At 39.0% G+C, this 15138-nt stretch overlaps 1 protein-coding gene across 3 annotated transcripts in view; it reads left to right on the top strand.

Moving 5' to 3' along the window:
* LOC119502743 (CUB and sushi domain-containing protein 3-like) overlaps nt 1–15138 on the top strand; it is a 407722-nt gene that overhangs the window by 272044 nt on the left and 120540 nt on the right. For all 3 annotated transcript variants that reach the window (XM_037793920.1, XM_037793919.1, XM_037793918.1), the window contains exons 11-12: nt 5227–5330; nt 6564–6676. In XM_037793920.1, the coding sequence (XP_037649848.1) occupies nt 5227–5330; nt 6564–6676 (217 nt within the window). The remainder of the gene's footprint in view (nt 1–5226; nt 5331–6563; nt 6677–15138) is intronic.

Here is a 15138-nt window from a genome sequence, read left to right as displayed (position 1 = left end):
TTTTGGCAGAATGAGCCTTTAGAGCCAATTCATTCTCTCCTGTTCTCATTTAACCTTGGGGATGGCATGACGGGACGGCCATCATTATACCTCTCTTCTCCTATCTTCTCTCAGAAAAACAGATCTTACTGTACTATTGTCTTTTTCTTCATTTTCTCCATCATTTAGTTTCTCCTTTTGTATTTCCCGTGTCACCCAAAGCACTTTCTTCTTATCATCTGTTTTGTTTTTCAGTTCACTAGCGAACATGCAAATGCTCGGTCATGCTGTGTTATATAAATTGAAAGCGATAAGTATGAACTGGCTTTGCGTCACTTCATACGCATTTGCATGCACAGTGTAATGCATGACCCATGGATAGAGGAATACTACTGCAGTGCTGGCATGCTGCATATTTAGTTAACACTACTATGACCAAGGAAAATGAATGCAAGGATATTTGGTAAGAAGGGAAAGCTACACTTTTGGGTAAGCTCTTTGCAGGGTAAGGCAAAGGCCAAATAGGGCGCCACCTTTTGGGGGGCGCTGGTCACCCTCTAAAAAAAAAGAAAAAGAAAAAATGAAATAAAAAATGCCTGTGAACACACTTCCTCATTTTTTGCATTGAGGTAACAAATGAACAAATAAAGAAAGTAAGAAAGAAATACACTTTTCACCCATGTAACTCTCATTGTAGAGGGTTTTTAAGCCAACAATATCAGGGATCATTTTTTTATTTATATTATAATAAATACAGTTATTTATGAAAATAAAAATCTTAAATTTTTGTCTTGAAACCATTGAGATGTCTGATGTGTGTTGCAGTTTACGGGGCTAGTGATATGGTTCTGGGGGATTGAAACCCTAACCCTAGAGCGGCGCCGGCGGTGGCAGCGTGGGGGCCTCCAAATCCCAATTTCGCCTAGGGCACCAAAAGGGCAAGAGCCGGCCCTGGCTCTTTGTACTGATTTACGAGCACTGAATTCAGTAATACCCTGTAGGCCTACAGAAATCAAATCAAACATACACACCGAAGCCATGAGGCAGAAATCACAAGACAAAAAAAAATCACTGCACCGGCTTCTTTTACTTGCCGTTAGTCATCAAAATGACGTGCTTCATCTTCTTGACAAAACGAGCAGCGTAGCACTTTTTTAGGGCTCAGGTTTAAACATGTTTAACATTTAGTAAAAGAGCACTGTGATTCAGATTTTTCAGCGCAGTAGTTGCATAGCAACAGTAAAAGTCATTGCCTTACAGTACATAGTCTTTCCCACAAGTTTCTGTTCAGATTGCTATCTAAAAAGGAGGCACCTGGTGGATTCGGCTCAATGAAACATAAGTAGGGGGAAAACGCTAAGTTGCAGCGGGCTCTGGCCATCAGTCTTCATCAGCTAAAGCCCGGGTCTTCTCGCAAAGGTGCAATTTATAGCGTCTAGGCAGAAACATGTTCAAGGGGAGCGGGCGGCACAGGGTTTACTGTAATACTGTCACAGACAATCTATTATTCCCCGGCCCTGTCTGTGCCCTCTTTGCATCACTGACTGCCTCGCTCGCCAGGTGTTTCAGATATTCCTACAGTAACTGTATCTTCAAAGTATCCCCAGATCTTATTATGGTATGGGTAGGGAGGAGCCTCCCCCACCTCATTGTCTCCACGACAACCAAAGGAAGTGCTTTATCAAGCAGAAATCCAATTCTGTCGCCTCATTGGCTAGAAGCCATAGATGAATGGAAAGAAGGAGCAGCCAATTAGAAAGAGAGAGACCAAGAGGGTGACAGCAAAGAGAGAGGGAAAGATAGGAGGATGGAGGGGGAGAGATAGAGAGAGAGAGAGATGGATGTTTCTATGAACACCAACCTATTAGAGGATAGGAGAAATATGTAGAGTGTTCAGTTTCATATATCGAACACACACACACACACACTGAAAGAGATACAGAACGCACACATAAACACTAACCCACACACTCTCAGTAATGAGGTTCCAATCTAAGTTGACTTCAGTACAGCGTTCACACACACACACACACATGGGCACAGTGTAATGCAGTTATATCCCAGCTGTGTTTAATGCTGTGTGAACAGTGCTGATGTGGCATTAGGGTGTTCTGTAAAGGACGTATACAAGGAGATAGATGGTCCAGTTTCCATCATCAGAACACACTGGCCCTCTATCTTTACTGCGTGAACAAACAGGTCCGGTCGTTTTCCTGCCATAGAAACAAAGAAGGCTGGATGTTCTCCATTACATAGCCAAATAACTAAGCCACTAACGGACATTATTTCTAGCCATTTCCATTATATGCTACTCGCTCAAGAACTGCTCCCTTGCTCCTGTTTGATTTGTTGATGCCTTTATTGCTCTCACCTTGTTTTTTCAAGGCTCTTTTTTATAATTTTATACTCCAAGTGTTTATTTTTGCGGCCGTCCGCAGACTTACAAAGGTATTTCTCATATATAAAAAAACAAATGTAATCTGTGACAATGTGTTTCCTTCCAAAAAATAACTGAGAATGCAATTTAGTTGTATGGTAATGTAATTTTTCATGCTGTATTGAAGAAGACTTGAAACTAGCGATTGAGACCAACAGGTCATGTTTACAATGTTTACTGAGGTAATAAATCAAGTGAGAAGGTGAGAAGTAGGGTCATTTTCTCATAGACTTCTATACAATCTGACTTCTTTTTGCCACCAGAGGAGTCGCCCCCTGCTGGCTGTTAGAAAGAATGCAAGTTTAAGGCATTGGCTTCACTTTTCAAACCAATTACTTGCCCACTGGGCTCAATATTAACCTTCTGGGATATTTTCCAGTAGTGAAGCACTGTCTGAAGTTCTTCAGGAAACCATGAAGCATGTAAAAGTCCAGAGGGATTTGTTTTATGGCATGAGATATAATTTCTGTTCAAATCATAATTTTGATGAGCCAAAAAGATTAAAGTCAGTATGAAATCCGACCAGTACATCACTTTTTAACATGCATATTGAGCATGTAACTACTAAAGTGAACTGGTTATTGAAACAAGAATGTGCAACGTGGTATTTTCACTACGATAATCATAATGATTAACCCTTTAAATGCAGGATCTGGTCTTGCCTTTGGATAAAATATGTAAAAAACATTTTCTACGTATACCGGTGTACCTTATTCATCATCAGACTTGCTGTTGTATTGAAAGCCTGCTTTGGGCTTATAGGAATATTGTGATAAGTGTGAAAATGGTGAGTATGTAATCACGGAAATAGACACATTAATCTCCACCAAGCTGTGCCTGTCTGTATAAGTGAATGTATTTCTGTGCGCGTGTGTGTGCTTGCCAGGGAGAGTTTAGCAGGTTTGTAAGGTGATGCTTTAATCCAATCTGCCTCACATGCCGATAAGACTGAGTCAGCATTGTGAGCAGCGGGCAGATCACTGCTTCATCTTTGTACCCCCCACCCACCCCTCATTCAACTGCTCTCTGGTCACATCAGGTGATGGTGGTGTTGGTGCTTTCTTGATTTTATTTTGGCATGGCTTCATCATGTAGACGTAATATCGCACAAAAAAAGTACGGCGGCTTCTGCTGCCACAAGCAAAATAAAGAATTAACTGAGCTGCTCGGTGTGGAATAAATAAAAATCAACCCCATGAACAAAAGCAAATCAGGCGACACTGCCAACAGATAAGCAGTCAAACAGCAGGTGCAAGTGGAAAAGGCACGGCCGCTGTTTTGTGTGCTCAGTTCTTTCATTTGTTCATTCTTTCTTCATGGTACCAGTGGTCACAGTAAGAATAAGCTGATTATACTTCATGTCCCCAGGTGTCCAGGTTGCAGATAGTGGAAGGCAAAAATATAACTACATTTACGATGCCTGACTCAAAGAGAATGTTTGAATACAGACTACAAAAACAGACGCTCAGAAATAAGAAGATATTGATAAGCACGTAAATATGCTCACTGTTAACACGCCAGCATAGAGGAGAGTCAGACCAGTGTGATGTTTGGGATGTTTTTGAAGTCCTGCAGCAGAATATTGAATCTGGAAATCTGTAAGTTCCTCACAAGGAAAGAGGAAGAAGAGGAAGGATGGGCAGAGTGAGGTTTCCCCCGAGGGTCAAGTCAGAATTCTAGTTTGAAATATTCTAACACTGCACATTGCTCGCATCAAAGATGTGCTCATTATTACCCACCACTCCTCTTTGTTGCCACCTCCTCTCTCCTCCCTTCTTCCATCTGCCTCCATCTCCTCTCCCCCTTTCTGTCCATCTCTTCTTCCTCTCCTCTCTCCTTTTCTGTCTTCCTTTCTGCCAAATGTGTTTCTCTCTGGTCTGAGATGAAACAGAAAGTGTTGGTTTAATAATTCCCGATCAGAGTTTTCGAGCTCCGCGCCGATTCTCCCAGCTTCCAGTGCAGCGCAGGAGGTGTTTCTCATCTCTTCCTAGTTCTTCTTGTAACACTGAATGAACTCATACCACACTGTGTGATGCATTAATGAATTCCAGTGATTCACCTTTGGTCAAGGGTAATTCCCTGAGAGGGGAAATGTGTCTTTGATATGGTCACAGCTGAAAGTCTAAATATAAAAACTGCTATGGAGCAGACTGGTTATGATTGGGGTCAGTGGAGGGCAATATCATTTCATGTAGTTTCTACTTTTTCTTTACCATGCCTTCCATTTTTAATCTGTATGTTGCTTTTTTCTTATTTCAGTTCATTTTCAAAGTCATTATTTCAGTAAATCTGTACTCTGTGGTATCAATGAATTTACCACAGCTAATTTCCCTAAAGTCAAAACATTTGACATGAGACATAAAGTTGTAATTTCAATAAAAAAGTCACAGTATTACAAGGAAAAGTTGAGACAAAGGCAAAAGTTTGCATGTCGCCCCATCCCTGTCTCCCCCTTTCTAAACTGTCCACTGTCCTATCAATAAAGGCCTGAAATTGCCAAAACAATAAGCTTAAAAAAATAGAAAAGAAAACAAAGTGGTGTTCATTTGTTGAGATTATTTTACAGAACAAAACATGTAAATATCATAAACGTGTGTTTACTGCAGAGCTTATTTTCTGCAATAATACAAAACCCAATGAAAAAAATCCCATTGGCTTTTTGTCGAACTTCTAAACTGATGTCTCTTAAACTGGGTTCAATAAACATTCCCATATGCTGTATGGTTCTGATGTCTTTAATTGTGTCTGGTTCGGGCTGGAAGTAGCTTCAAACTGACGTGCATGTGTGTGTTTTTGTGTGTGAACTTTAGGTAATCCAGATCAACTTTGAAGAGTTTGACCTGGAGATCGCCTACGATACTCTGACCATAGGAGATGGAGGGGAGGTGGGAGATCCTACAGCTATACTACAGGTGTAAGTACACTATCCTTTTACATAATCCCATTTAAGCCCTGTGAAAAGTTATTTTTTTCTAATGCAAATCAAGAATAGTGTGTGTCAAATGTAGACAGACTGTAAAACCCTCAGAGAAAAACTTGAGAAATATAGCAACTTGACTTTGCTACATTATTCCTTTATGAATAGGAGGTGGGAAATCCCACACTGTATATTCTCTCTAACAATGTCAACATGAACAGTGTAGTAGCTGCTTGTAAAAGAACAATTCTGAGGCAAATGATATGTTTAATTTATAATTCTTAGATTATTTTTTACTTTATAAAAAAAAACTCCCAATACCCTTCAAATTAAAAGAGGTAGTTAACAAAATAACACACTCAAAGAGTGCTTGAAAATCATGCATTTGAAGTTCAATTGTCTTTCTTAGAGCTATAATGATGAGATACGCACAGAGCAGGGTCTGCTGTCGCACCAGGCAGATTATGGCTACAAAACAGCTTCAGCAAAGTAATGTCATGAGATAAACTCCTTAGAGATGGATGTAATAACTTTTAGACAACGTGCTGCCTTTGCTGCATTTTTGCATTTTCTTTTAGTGATTTTATAAAGCAGATTGTGCAACACACAATGTGTTTCCATAATGACCAGCTGCCGTCATGAACAGCAGCGCTATTGTCAGACTATCAAACGCTTCACAACACAGTTAACATGTTCCACATAAAGTCTAAATGATCGGAATAAAAATCTCTACCAAATCTCCTTTTTCTGCTTTGTCCATTTTCATTCTGGTTCTTGATTTAAGCCATCAGCTGTCAGCTACTGGAGCTCGAAATCCTCCATCCTCTTTGGTCGCAGTTGGTCACATCATAAAACATTAGTCTGCATTATATGTGCTCCACTTAAAAAGATGTTACTAAATTTTGAAAGTGCTGCAAAATGGTGTGTGGAGTCCGTCACTGTTAACTTTTTATGCCTAAAAGGTGTTGGCAGCCTGAAAGAAAAAACGCCGGATAGTATGAATGTACTCTGAATAATTTTCTTTCCTGAGGCAGCATTCTGCAAAACCAAAGCAAACCAAATCAAAGCATTCACCTCCAGCGCAGTATGCTTCTCCAGCATCAATTTGTTCACACTCAGAGCAGCACTTGAGAATTTGATTATGGCTATGATTGCACTGATGAAAATTATACATTTTATAATGCTGATTATCATGACAATGATTTAATATAAATATATTTTGTGCTCCAGGCTATCAGGTAGCTTTGTTCCTGACCTGATAGTCAGTATGACCCATCAGATGTGGCTTCACCTGCAGTCCGATGAGAGCGTCGGATCTATAGGATTCAAAATCAACTATAAGGGTAAGAAATGAGCATGTGTTTGTGTGTTTGTGTGTGTGAGAGAAAAAGAAAGACAAGAACAAGTAGATGAATTCTGTGTGTGTGAAGGGGCTGAGAAAAGATGTTCAAACTCAAAAGGAACCACCTCCATGAGTTGTGCTCCATCATGGATGCACCACTTTACAGCCGCTCATTTTCCAATGATTGTGTATGGGAAAAATGCTTCTTGGGCCAGTGTGTGTCACGTGATGAACGCTGAAGTTGCAATACCTCGTGCAGCCACTACGCCAAACTTGCTTCACAGCCCAGCTGCGTTCCTGGGGGCTTAGGCATGACCAGTAGCTAATACTATGATATGTTTGCTAACGTTAGGAAACAAGATAGTTTTGTTAAATGTTAAAAGGAAGATATTGCTGTTTAACCTAACTAACTTTTGTTTCTTCTCTAATTTTTTTACTGTTATGATTAGTGTTTTCAAAAATATCGATAGATGTCAATACTGAATATTTGAAATGGTTTCAATATGCACTTTCTGCTCTCTCTTCTTTCCGACAACAAGTTAACACACACACACAGACGCCGCTATTTATCTTTTAATAAAAATCAAAAATTTGATGCCCTCAATGTTGTGTCAAATTTCCCCATAGTATTGAAAATGGTGTTGAATATTAATATTTTTCAAGGTATTGTATCAAAGTTAAAAATTCCAGTATCGTGACAACACTAGTTATGGCATTTAGCATGTCCCAGACAAACATTTCAATGGTACTATCACTAAAATAAAGCAAGAACATTAGGAGATGTTTGTTGTTTGTTGGTAAAGTTCCACCCACAGTCAATCTGTTACCCAGTGATGAACGCTTTAAAGGGTCTTTATTCGATATCCAGAGTATTGATATAGCAGCAAACGTGTATTTGCTATGTAAAGATACAGAGGAGTAATGTCTACCTGAGCAGAGAATGAAGTGTGTTGTAATCCAATCATCTCTGTGCTTTGTTGACATAGCCGGGCCAGCCGTGCGGCTTTTAGTCCATGTTCATTAGGGGTGTGGAGGGCACTGTTAGATCTGTCAGCACTGTTAGCTACGAGCTGCCTGTTCAGCCGTCGCCATGCATCTATTCATATGGAAAAGATCATTCTCTTTGGACATAAATTATTTTAATTTCCGATCCGTGGAGTTTATTTCAGGGCATTTCTTTCAACTTTTTAAAATTAATTTTCTGGTTTATTTGTTGGGTCCAAAATAAATGTTTTTCTAGCAACACCTGACCTTTATCTTAAAGTCAATTAAAACAGTTTGTCTCTGTTTTGTTGATTCATCCTCTGCCATAGTAAAAATATTAACCTTTACAAAGATCTCTATTTGAAAGATGTAATGTGAATCTGATTACGGTCCATGAACAACAGGGAGGTGAGCTCCGCTGCACAAATTAACTTTCTGCGCATCATTCGGGTGTCATCATCTTTGGATTTATCGCCATAATGAGGTCACAGTGCTGAGTCTGGTAATGCAGCGAGTTCCAAAAGTGGTGGGAAAATGGCACATTGTTTTGATATATCTTCGCCCTCAATTCTCCTTGAGTTACAATGTGAACTTCAAATAATACAGTACCTAAAAGACAAGACGGTCCAAATGAATTCAAGTTTTTTTACTATTGTTTTATGGTGTAATTTTTAAATGTTGCAGCATTTTATGTACACTTAAGTTGAAAATGTGTACAAACTTAATCAAATAAAAAATAATCAAGCACCACAAGTCCATCATAAAGGGCGTCTGCTAAGGGGCTCCACAATAGCTGCACATATCTTCATTAAATTCTCCTGAATAATTTCCCCATAGTGATCAATAATGGAGAGAACCACCATTTAAATGGGTCCATGCTTATAATAATACTCCACTGGATGAGCATGATGGACTGACGTTCTTTTATTTGGAGGGGATTAAGCTGCCTATATTCACTACAGTAGGTATATTCTGTATACAATGGAGAATACCTTTATACCTATTCTTCATACAAGCATAATTAAGTTGTTATTTAACGTTATTTATGGTCAATATTAGTCACAGATATATTGGTGTTAAAGTACATATCAACTGCAGGTTTTTATTTTTTTTAAATAAACTTTTTATGGGGAAAAGTACAAAAAATAAACATATATTTCCCCCCTTTTTCATCCTCCCGCATCCCAATACACACACAAATAAAACAAAAGATTCAAGTCGATCCCGCTGCATCATCTCTTTAACTACATTGTAGTACAGAAATGCTTAAGATATATACAATACTTTTGACATTCCTAGATACACGTACACCACAGTGACAAAAAAAAGCAGTAAAAACATTCACCTGGATGTATAGTACCTTTAAATTTGACTCTCTCACTCAAACCCAAATACCCTGAAAGGTTCCATCAATACTCAAGATAAATGTGTTTTTCTCTGAGTGCTGGCTCCATCACCCACAAGATTTACTATAAAGGTTGGCGCCTGTGGTATTAGTGGGTGGCTGTGTGAGATGTGTGTGTGTTTTTGAGAAAGAAACAGGTAGAGAGATAGAGCGTCTGTTTGTGTGTGTGTGTGTGTGTTTCTTAAGCCACATCCCATAGACCTTGGCTATGAAATATAAATATTATCAGTAACTCTAGCCTTGCTGCAAAGTCACCGATGCACTACACAATGTGTGTGTGTGTTTGTGTGTGTGTGTGTGTGTGTGTCAGACAGGTCCTCCATCAGTGAGCCAACGAAGCTCTCCCAACAAGTCACTCACCTCTTTCACTCCTCACACTCTCTCTCTTTCTCCGTCTGTTTCTCTATATCTGTCATTTTTCCTCATTAGCCACCTCTCTATCACCATTCTCTCTTTCCCATCTTTCTAAAATCACAATGATTTTCTCTATCAGTTGTTCCCTAATGCACTGTTGTTTGGTTCCTCTGCTTCTCCCCCTCTCTCTCTCTCTCACACACCTATTCCTTTTATCAGACACACAAGAGTGGTGTCTCTTGTGTTGCCTTTGAACTGACCACTCCTGCTTCTTTGTTTCTCTTTCTCACTCTTTCGGCTCCCCGTCTGTCTCTCTGTTTCTGCTTCTCTCTGTCTCATCATTCCCCCTCTCTCTGTGTCCCTCTCTTTTTCTTGTCACCATTCATCTATTATTAAAGCCAAGGTCACCAACCTAGCAACACTTTGACTCCACTCCCCCGTTGCAAGGCATACAAATCACACACACAAACACACACACACACACACACACACACACACAGCGGTCCAGACTGCCTGCCTGTATAGCAATCTTTCCGTCTACCCTGAATCATGTGCATGTCACACATCTATAGATTTAGGGGGAGCACTGCGACATTATTGACATAATTTACATTAAAGTTTCAGTGCATTTCTGTCTGCTCTATGAATAAATGCATTTATCATAAGCGTATATATCTGTCTGCACAGCCCATAAAGAGGTGTCAGAGGTTTTAGAGCGTAATATATCCGTGTGTGTATATTGTTTGTGTGTGATTGCGGAGTTATACAACACCTATGTACAAGCACTTTCAAAGCATAATATTGAGTTCAACAACAATAAAACAGCATTTCAGTGATTTATTTTCATTTTCTATGAAATGAAAAAAGATATTGGCGCTGTTACTGATGCATGTCGGGGTTTCTCTGTTTATATTTAAAGAACAATATCTGACTTACAATTGTTATGTTGTTGGTTTGAAAATAGAAACCACCACAGTACACCACAGTAAGGTTATAACAAGACACTTAATAAGATTACACCTCAGGTTATATCCAAGGAATCATTTATTTATTCATTTTAATTTACTTACTATAGTTTTAAACATTATTTTTGTCCTTTATGGGGCAATTTTATCATGTTTTTTTGCATCAATATTACCATGATACTTAAATCACGATGCGATCTTAATGCAATTTTATACATTTTGCAATATGCCGAGTATTGCAATATGATATACTGCGATATTTTGTGATTTATTACCTTTTTTTCAACTGCAAATTATGCAGTTTGTCAACATCTGTTTTATCTAATTGGATACAGTTTTCACTCGGTTCATCTCAGAGTTTTCATTCACATATCTTGAGGTCAGAGGTCAAGGGACCCCTTTAAAAAATGGCCATGACAGTTTTTCCTCGCCAAAATTTAGCGTAAGTTTGGAGCGTTATTTAGCGTTGGATTGTTAAGAAGTTAATAGTGTATATAATAAAGGATTGATACTTCCGCCGACGTCCGTGTAACGATACAATATTGACACGCAAAATATCGCTGTACTATGCTGTATCAATTTTATGTTTTATGTATTTTATGAGTCAGTCATGAATACATCACCTCATCAAATACAGCACACTGATATCATTTAAATAATGTTCTAATTTGTTTAAGTCTTCAATAAATAATACATATTCAATATGTGAGTATGTCTTATCATTCAAACTGAATGGTCGACTTCATGAAACACAGAGCAGGCAGAAGAAATGTGCTGAATATCCTTCTTGGAACGGGGAGATATCAGATAAACCTCTCTGAATAAAGTAATGTATTATTAACTTTACCAGTCACATTCTCTGTCAGAAAGGAGGTTTAGTGCGCAGCTAGCAGGAGCAGCGATATCCAACATGCACCTGCTTTGGTTCCTCTTCTCCTCTTCTATTTTTCTTTGTAATCAGTGATTGTTTTGCAAAGTCTGTTCAAGTGTTCAGTCAGAGATCTCTGAGGGGCTTCAGCAGTATTCCATCACCAGCTCATTGAGATTTTAAGGGCCGCACCTGAGTGGGATTTTATAGCAACACCATGGCTTTCTATAATTTAAATGCAGCAGCTGCCAATTGGATTGATGTAGGATTCAACACTTCACACAGAGTAAACCTTCTGCTCCACTTAGGAGTAGCAGCTGATTCCTGCCAATTCAAACAGGCACAGGTGCTCGTTTGCCCTCGCTCACCTGCTGCTCACTAAAGTCACATTGTGACCACGGACGCGGCGAGTAAAGACACCTGTCACCACATCCGATTGATTGAACTGTCATGTGGACGGTGGTGTGCGTTGTGTCTTTTCTGTTGCCAGAAATAATAAGACATAAGGGCCATCAGAACTGGATCATTTGTAAAGTTAGAATTAGTGCTCGGTAAACTATACATTACTAATATAATTCATAATGTATATATGAATACAGTATACAAATCTGCCTGTAAGACATATGTCTGCATGTCTCCAAGTATCCAAGTATCTAGTATTATTTCTCCAACATGGTGGCCTTACATGACACAAAACCTAGAACAATAAGTGCAAATATTTGCCTCACCTCTCATCCGTTTCCATTGAAATACATGTGAGTGGTGATTTTGAGAATTTGTTTCCAGCGATGAGTCATTCCCTCGAGCTCCGGCTTTTTTTAAGTGCATCATTCTAGCATTATCCCATCATCCTGTGTTATATAACGCTGCGCTCGGAGACTACAAAGTGCAGCATAAACGTCAAGTGCCTGCCTCACAGCCGGTTGTAAAAGAGGGGTAGATGGTACACGTGTCAATCTCATGACAAATGTGTTTTATCTAGTTTGCTCCACATGCTCGATGTTACTGGCTTTATGTCATAGAGTGCCATTAGCTTACTTGCAATTACTCTGCAGCCAAGGCTCATGCGTCAAACGCATGACACGGCAGCCTCTGACGGGAGAAGTTAAAAGAAAAAGCGTCATCCCTGAATTTGGATGTTACTGTATCGTCACTGTTGGGCTACTGTTTTTCCTCTCTCCTCTTCACCGAGTCATAACGTCAGCTCTTACTTTTGAGATTTCATTTTCGATTTTTCATCTGCTTTTTATAGTTTTTAATAAGTGATGTGTTTTATAGGAGGAGAAGATGTCAAGGTGGATTTTTATAGCACAGTTGACCCCTGGCTAGATGGATCCGTAGTGTGTGTGAGTGTGTGTGTGTGTGCGCGCTTCACGTCTCCCTGCATTTGTGCGCTGTTTCTGGATTTAACTGTAGATGAGTTGAAAAGGTTGAAATGTTGTCTCATATTATTGACATTTAACAACATGAAGGAGACTACATGACTGGTCCAAATGGAGAGATTACGTGAGGAGGAGAGAACACAATTTAGCAATAAACACAAGAGCAAAAAACCAGAACCAAACTTTATGAGGGTGGGAAAAATATTGATTCACCTATGTATCGCGATTTATTTTAATTTTTTTACGATTTTGAAATTGACTTTTTAATGCCAGAATCGATATATTTGCTTCATTTGAGTCTATGTGGAGGTAGAGGGAAGTCAACGCTTTTAGTGTTGCATTCATATATCGTATCCGTTTCAATAACCAGAACAGAGCTGCAATGAGCCGAAACCATGGATGTATTCATTGTAGAACGAGAAAGCAAAAAACGGCGGTTGGTCGACCTGCACCCTCACATGTTAAATCCAAAGTGGTAAACACTACACGTACAGTAAAGTATGGAAACACTTTGGGTTTCACACATTGCCAGGAAAAGCAGAGCTAGACATCACGGCAAAAGCTGCATGCTAACTATGGTATCGTGTGGTCAAGCCAGCCGTCACTCGCTTCTCCGTGGTCAAATCAGCTGACGCTACAACTCTAGAGCACCCATAAACTGCCATTTATATTAAATGCATTCAAACGGCCCCGATGGAGCTGACCATGGATGTATAAAGAGCACGGAGCTAACGGTAAGAGCTAGCAATGGACTTGGCGAAGTTAGTGGAAGTACACATGTGTGACTACTTCCGGTTTTCAAAATAAGGTGTTAACAAAGGGAAGTGTATATTCAAAATACATATATAGAAATAAGATTGATTGGATTATATTCACTAGCAATATAAAACATGTTATGTGTCCCTTATAAATTAAAAAGAAAATACTACTAATTTGTGAGTGACTTTGATTTTGGGGTTGCTGGAAAAACTTCAATAAATAATGCCTGATAATGACTTCAGTACATCTCTGACTACATACAGACACAAAATCAAGCATTTTCACTATATAAATTTAGAGATTTTACAAAGTAAAAGTCCCCTAGAAGTGTATGATTCGACTTTTTCCCATAATGTAGTGTTGAAAAAGTTAACAAAAATCGTAACATCGAATCGCAATACTTGTAGAATTGCAATACTTAAAAATCGCAATACATATCGAATTGGCACCCAAGTATTGTGATAGTATTGAATCAGGAGATAAGTGTATCATCCCAGCCTTAGACTTCATATGGTATCGTATTTGGATACGTATCATTTACTGAACACATTTAGAAGCATGGTTAAGCTCAATAACGACAGCCTCTCTTACTTTCATATTGTGAAATTGCATCCATGCTGACCAGTAAATATTTCCTGCGCCCAACCCGTGTGTGATTTGTGTTGGCTCCCACAGGATCTCAGTCCTATTGCTGCGCCGTAGTCCAGCTACTGAGCCGGACCCTGTTAATCACACAGCACTAAACAGCATTTCATTCAGAGCGGCTGAAACACCGTGAAATATGAATTCATGAAATATTCATTCACAACATAACCAGAAATGTGGTTCAATTTTACAGTCAATAACCTCACTATTCGGGAAGTGAGCCAAAGCTGCAAGGACGCTTTTTTTTTGTTTGTTTGTGTGTGTGAATGTGTGTGTGTGTGTTTGCATATATATTTACATGCTTGTGTGCTTCAGAGGTAACCTGTGAAGGGCAGGGGTTCCTTAATCACAGAACTGTAAACAGCATTTCATTTTCTAGTCATGAATTATTGACTCATGTAATGTTCAGTCCTCTTGTAGCCACCGGCTGATATTGAAATATACTGTATATATCTGTAGTTCATTCAGTCAAAATTCATCATACAAATGATTATTTCTCTTATTAGGACGCAGTAATATATTCCATACATTTCAAATCACGTATGGCATTGAATAACCGAGCTACATGAAATATTTATCCCGATTCCTATTTTGACTTTGATTGTCATTTCAAACTTACAATAAGTAGACGGGAATTGACTGACCAATGTTGTGCTTACTACTTAACATGTAAAACCCACGAGATGCAGTTTTGGCCCTCACTGGTCATGAAGTCATTTGAAAGGCTCATCAAGAAGCAGCTCCAGATGCTTCAGAGCTCATTAGACTCTTTGTTTTTAGTAGAAGCAGGAGAGATGTTTGTAAAATGCTGCTTTAACCTCTTGCTTTAACATTTTAGAGGTTTTACTCACTTGTTTTGATGCAACAAAGTGTACTAAAAACAAAAGGATGCTTACATTTCTTTAGATTTTATAACATGTCCTCAGCTGGGGAGTGGGAATTACCGTAACATCTTACTGGAAAAAGAATTACAAAAAAATGCCTTTGAGATGTGGTTGTCCTGTTCTCTCACCTGTACTTTCTGCACATAGATTGCAGACATCTTTTTGAGGACAGGCACATCCTGAAATTCACTGATGATGCTTGAAGCTCAAGCCTTTT

This window comes from Sebastes umbrosus, chromosome 15, assembly GCF_015220745.1.
Source record: "Sebastes umbrosus isolate fSebUmb1 chromosome 15, fSebUmb1.pri, whole genome shotgun sequence".
Lineage (NCBI taxonomy): Eukaryota > Metazoa > Chordata > Actinopteri > Perciformes > Sebastidae > Sebastes > Sebastes umbrosus.
This window is presented reverse-complemented; position numbering and strand designations above follow the sequence as displayed.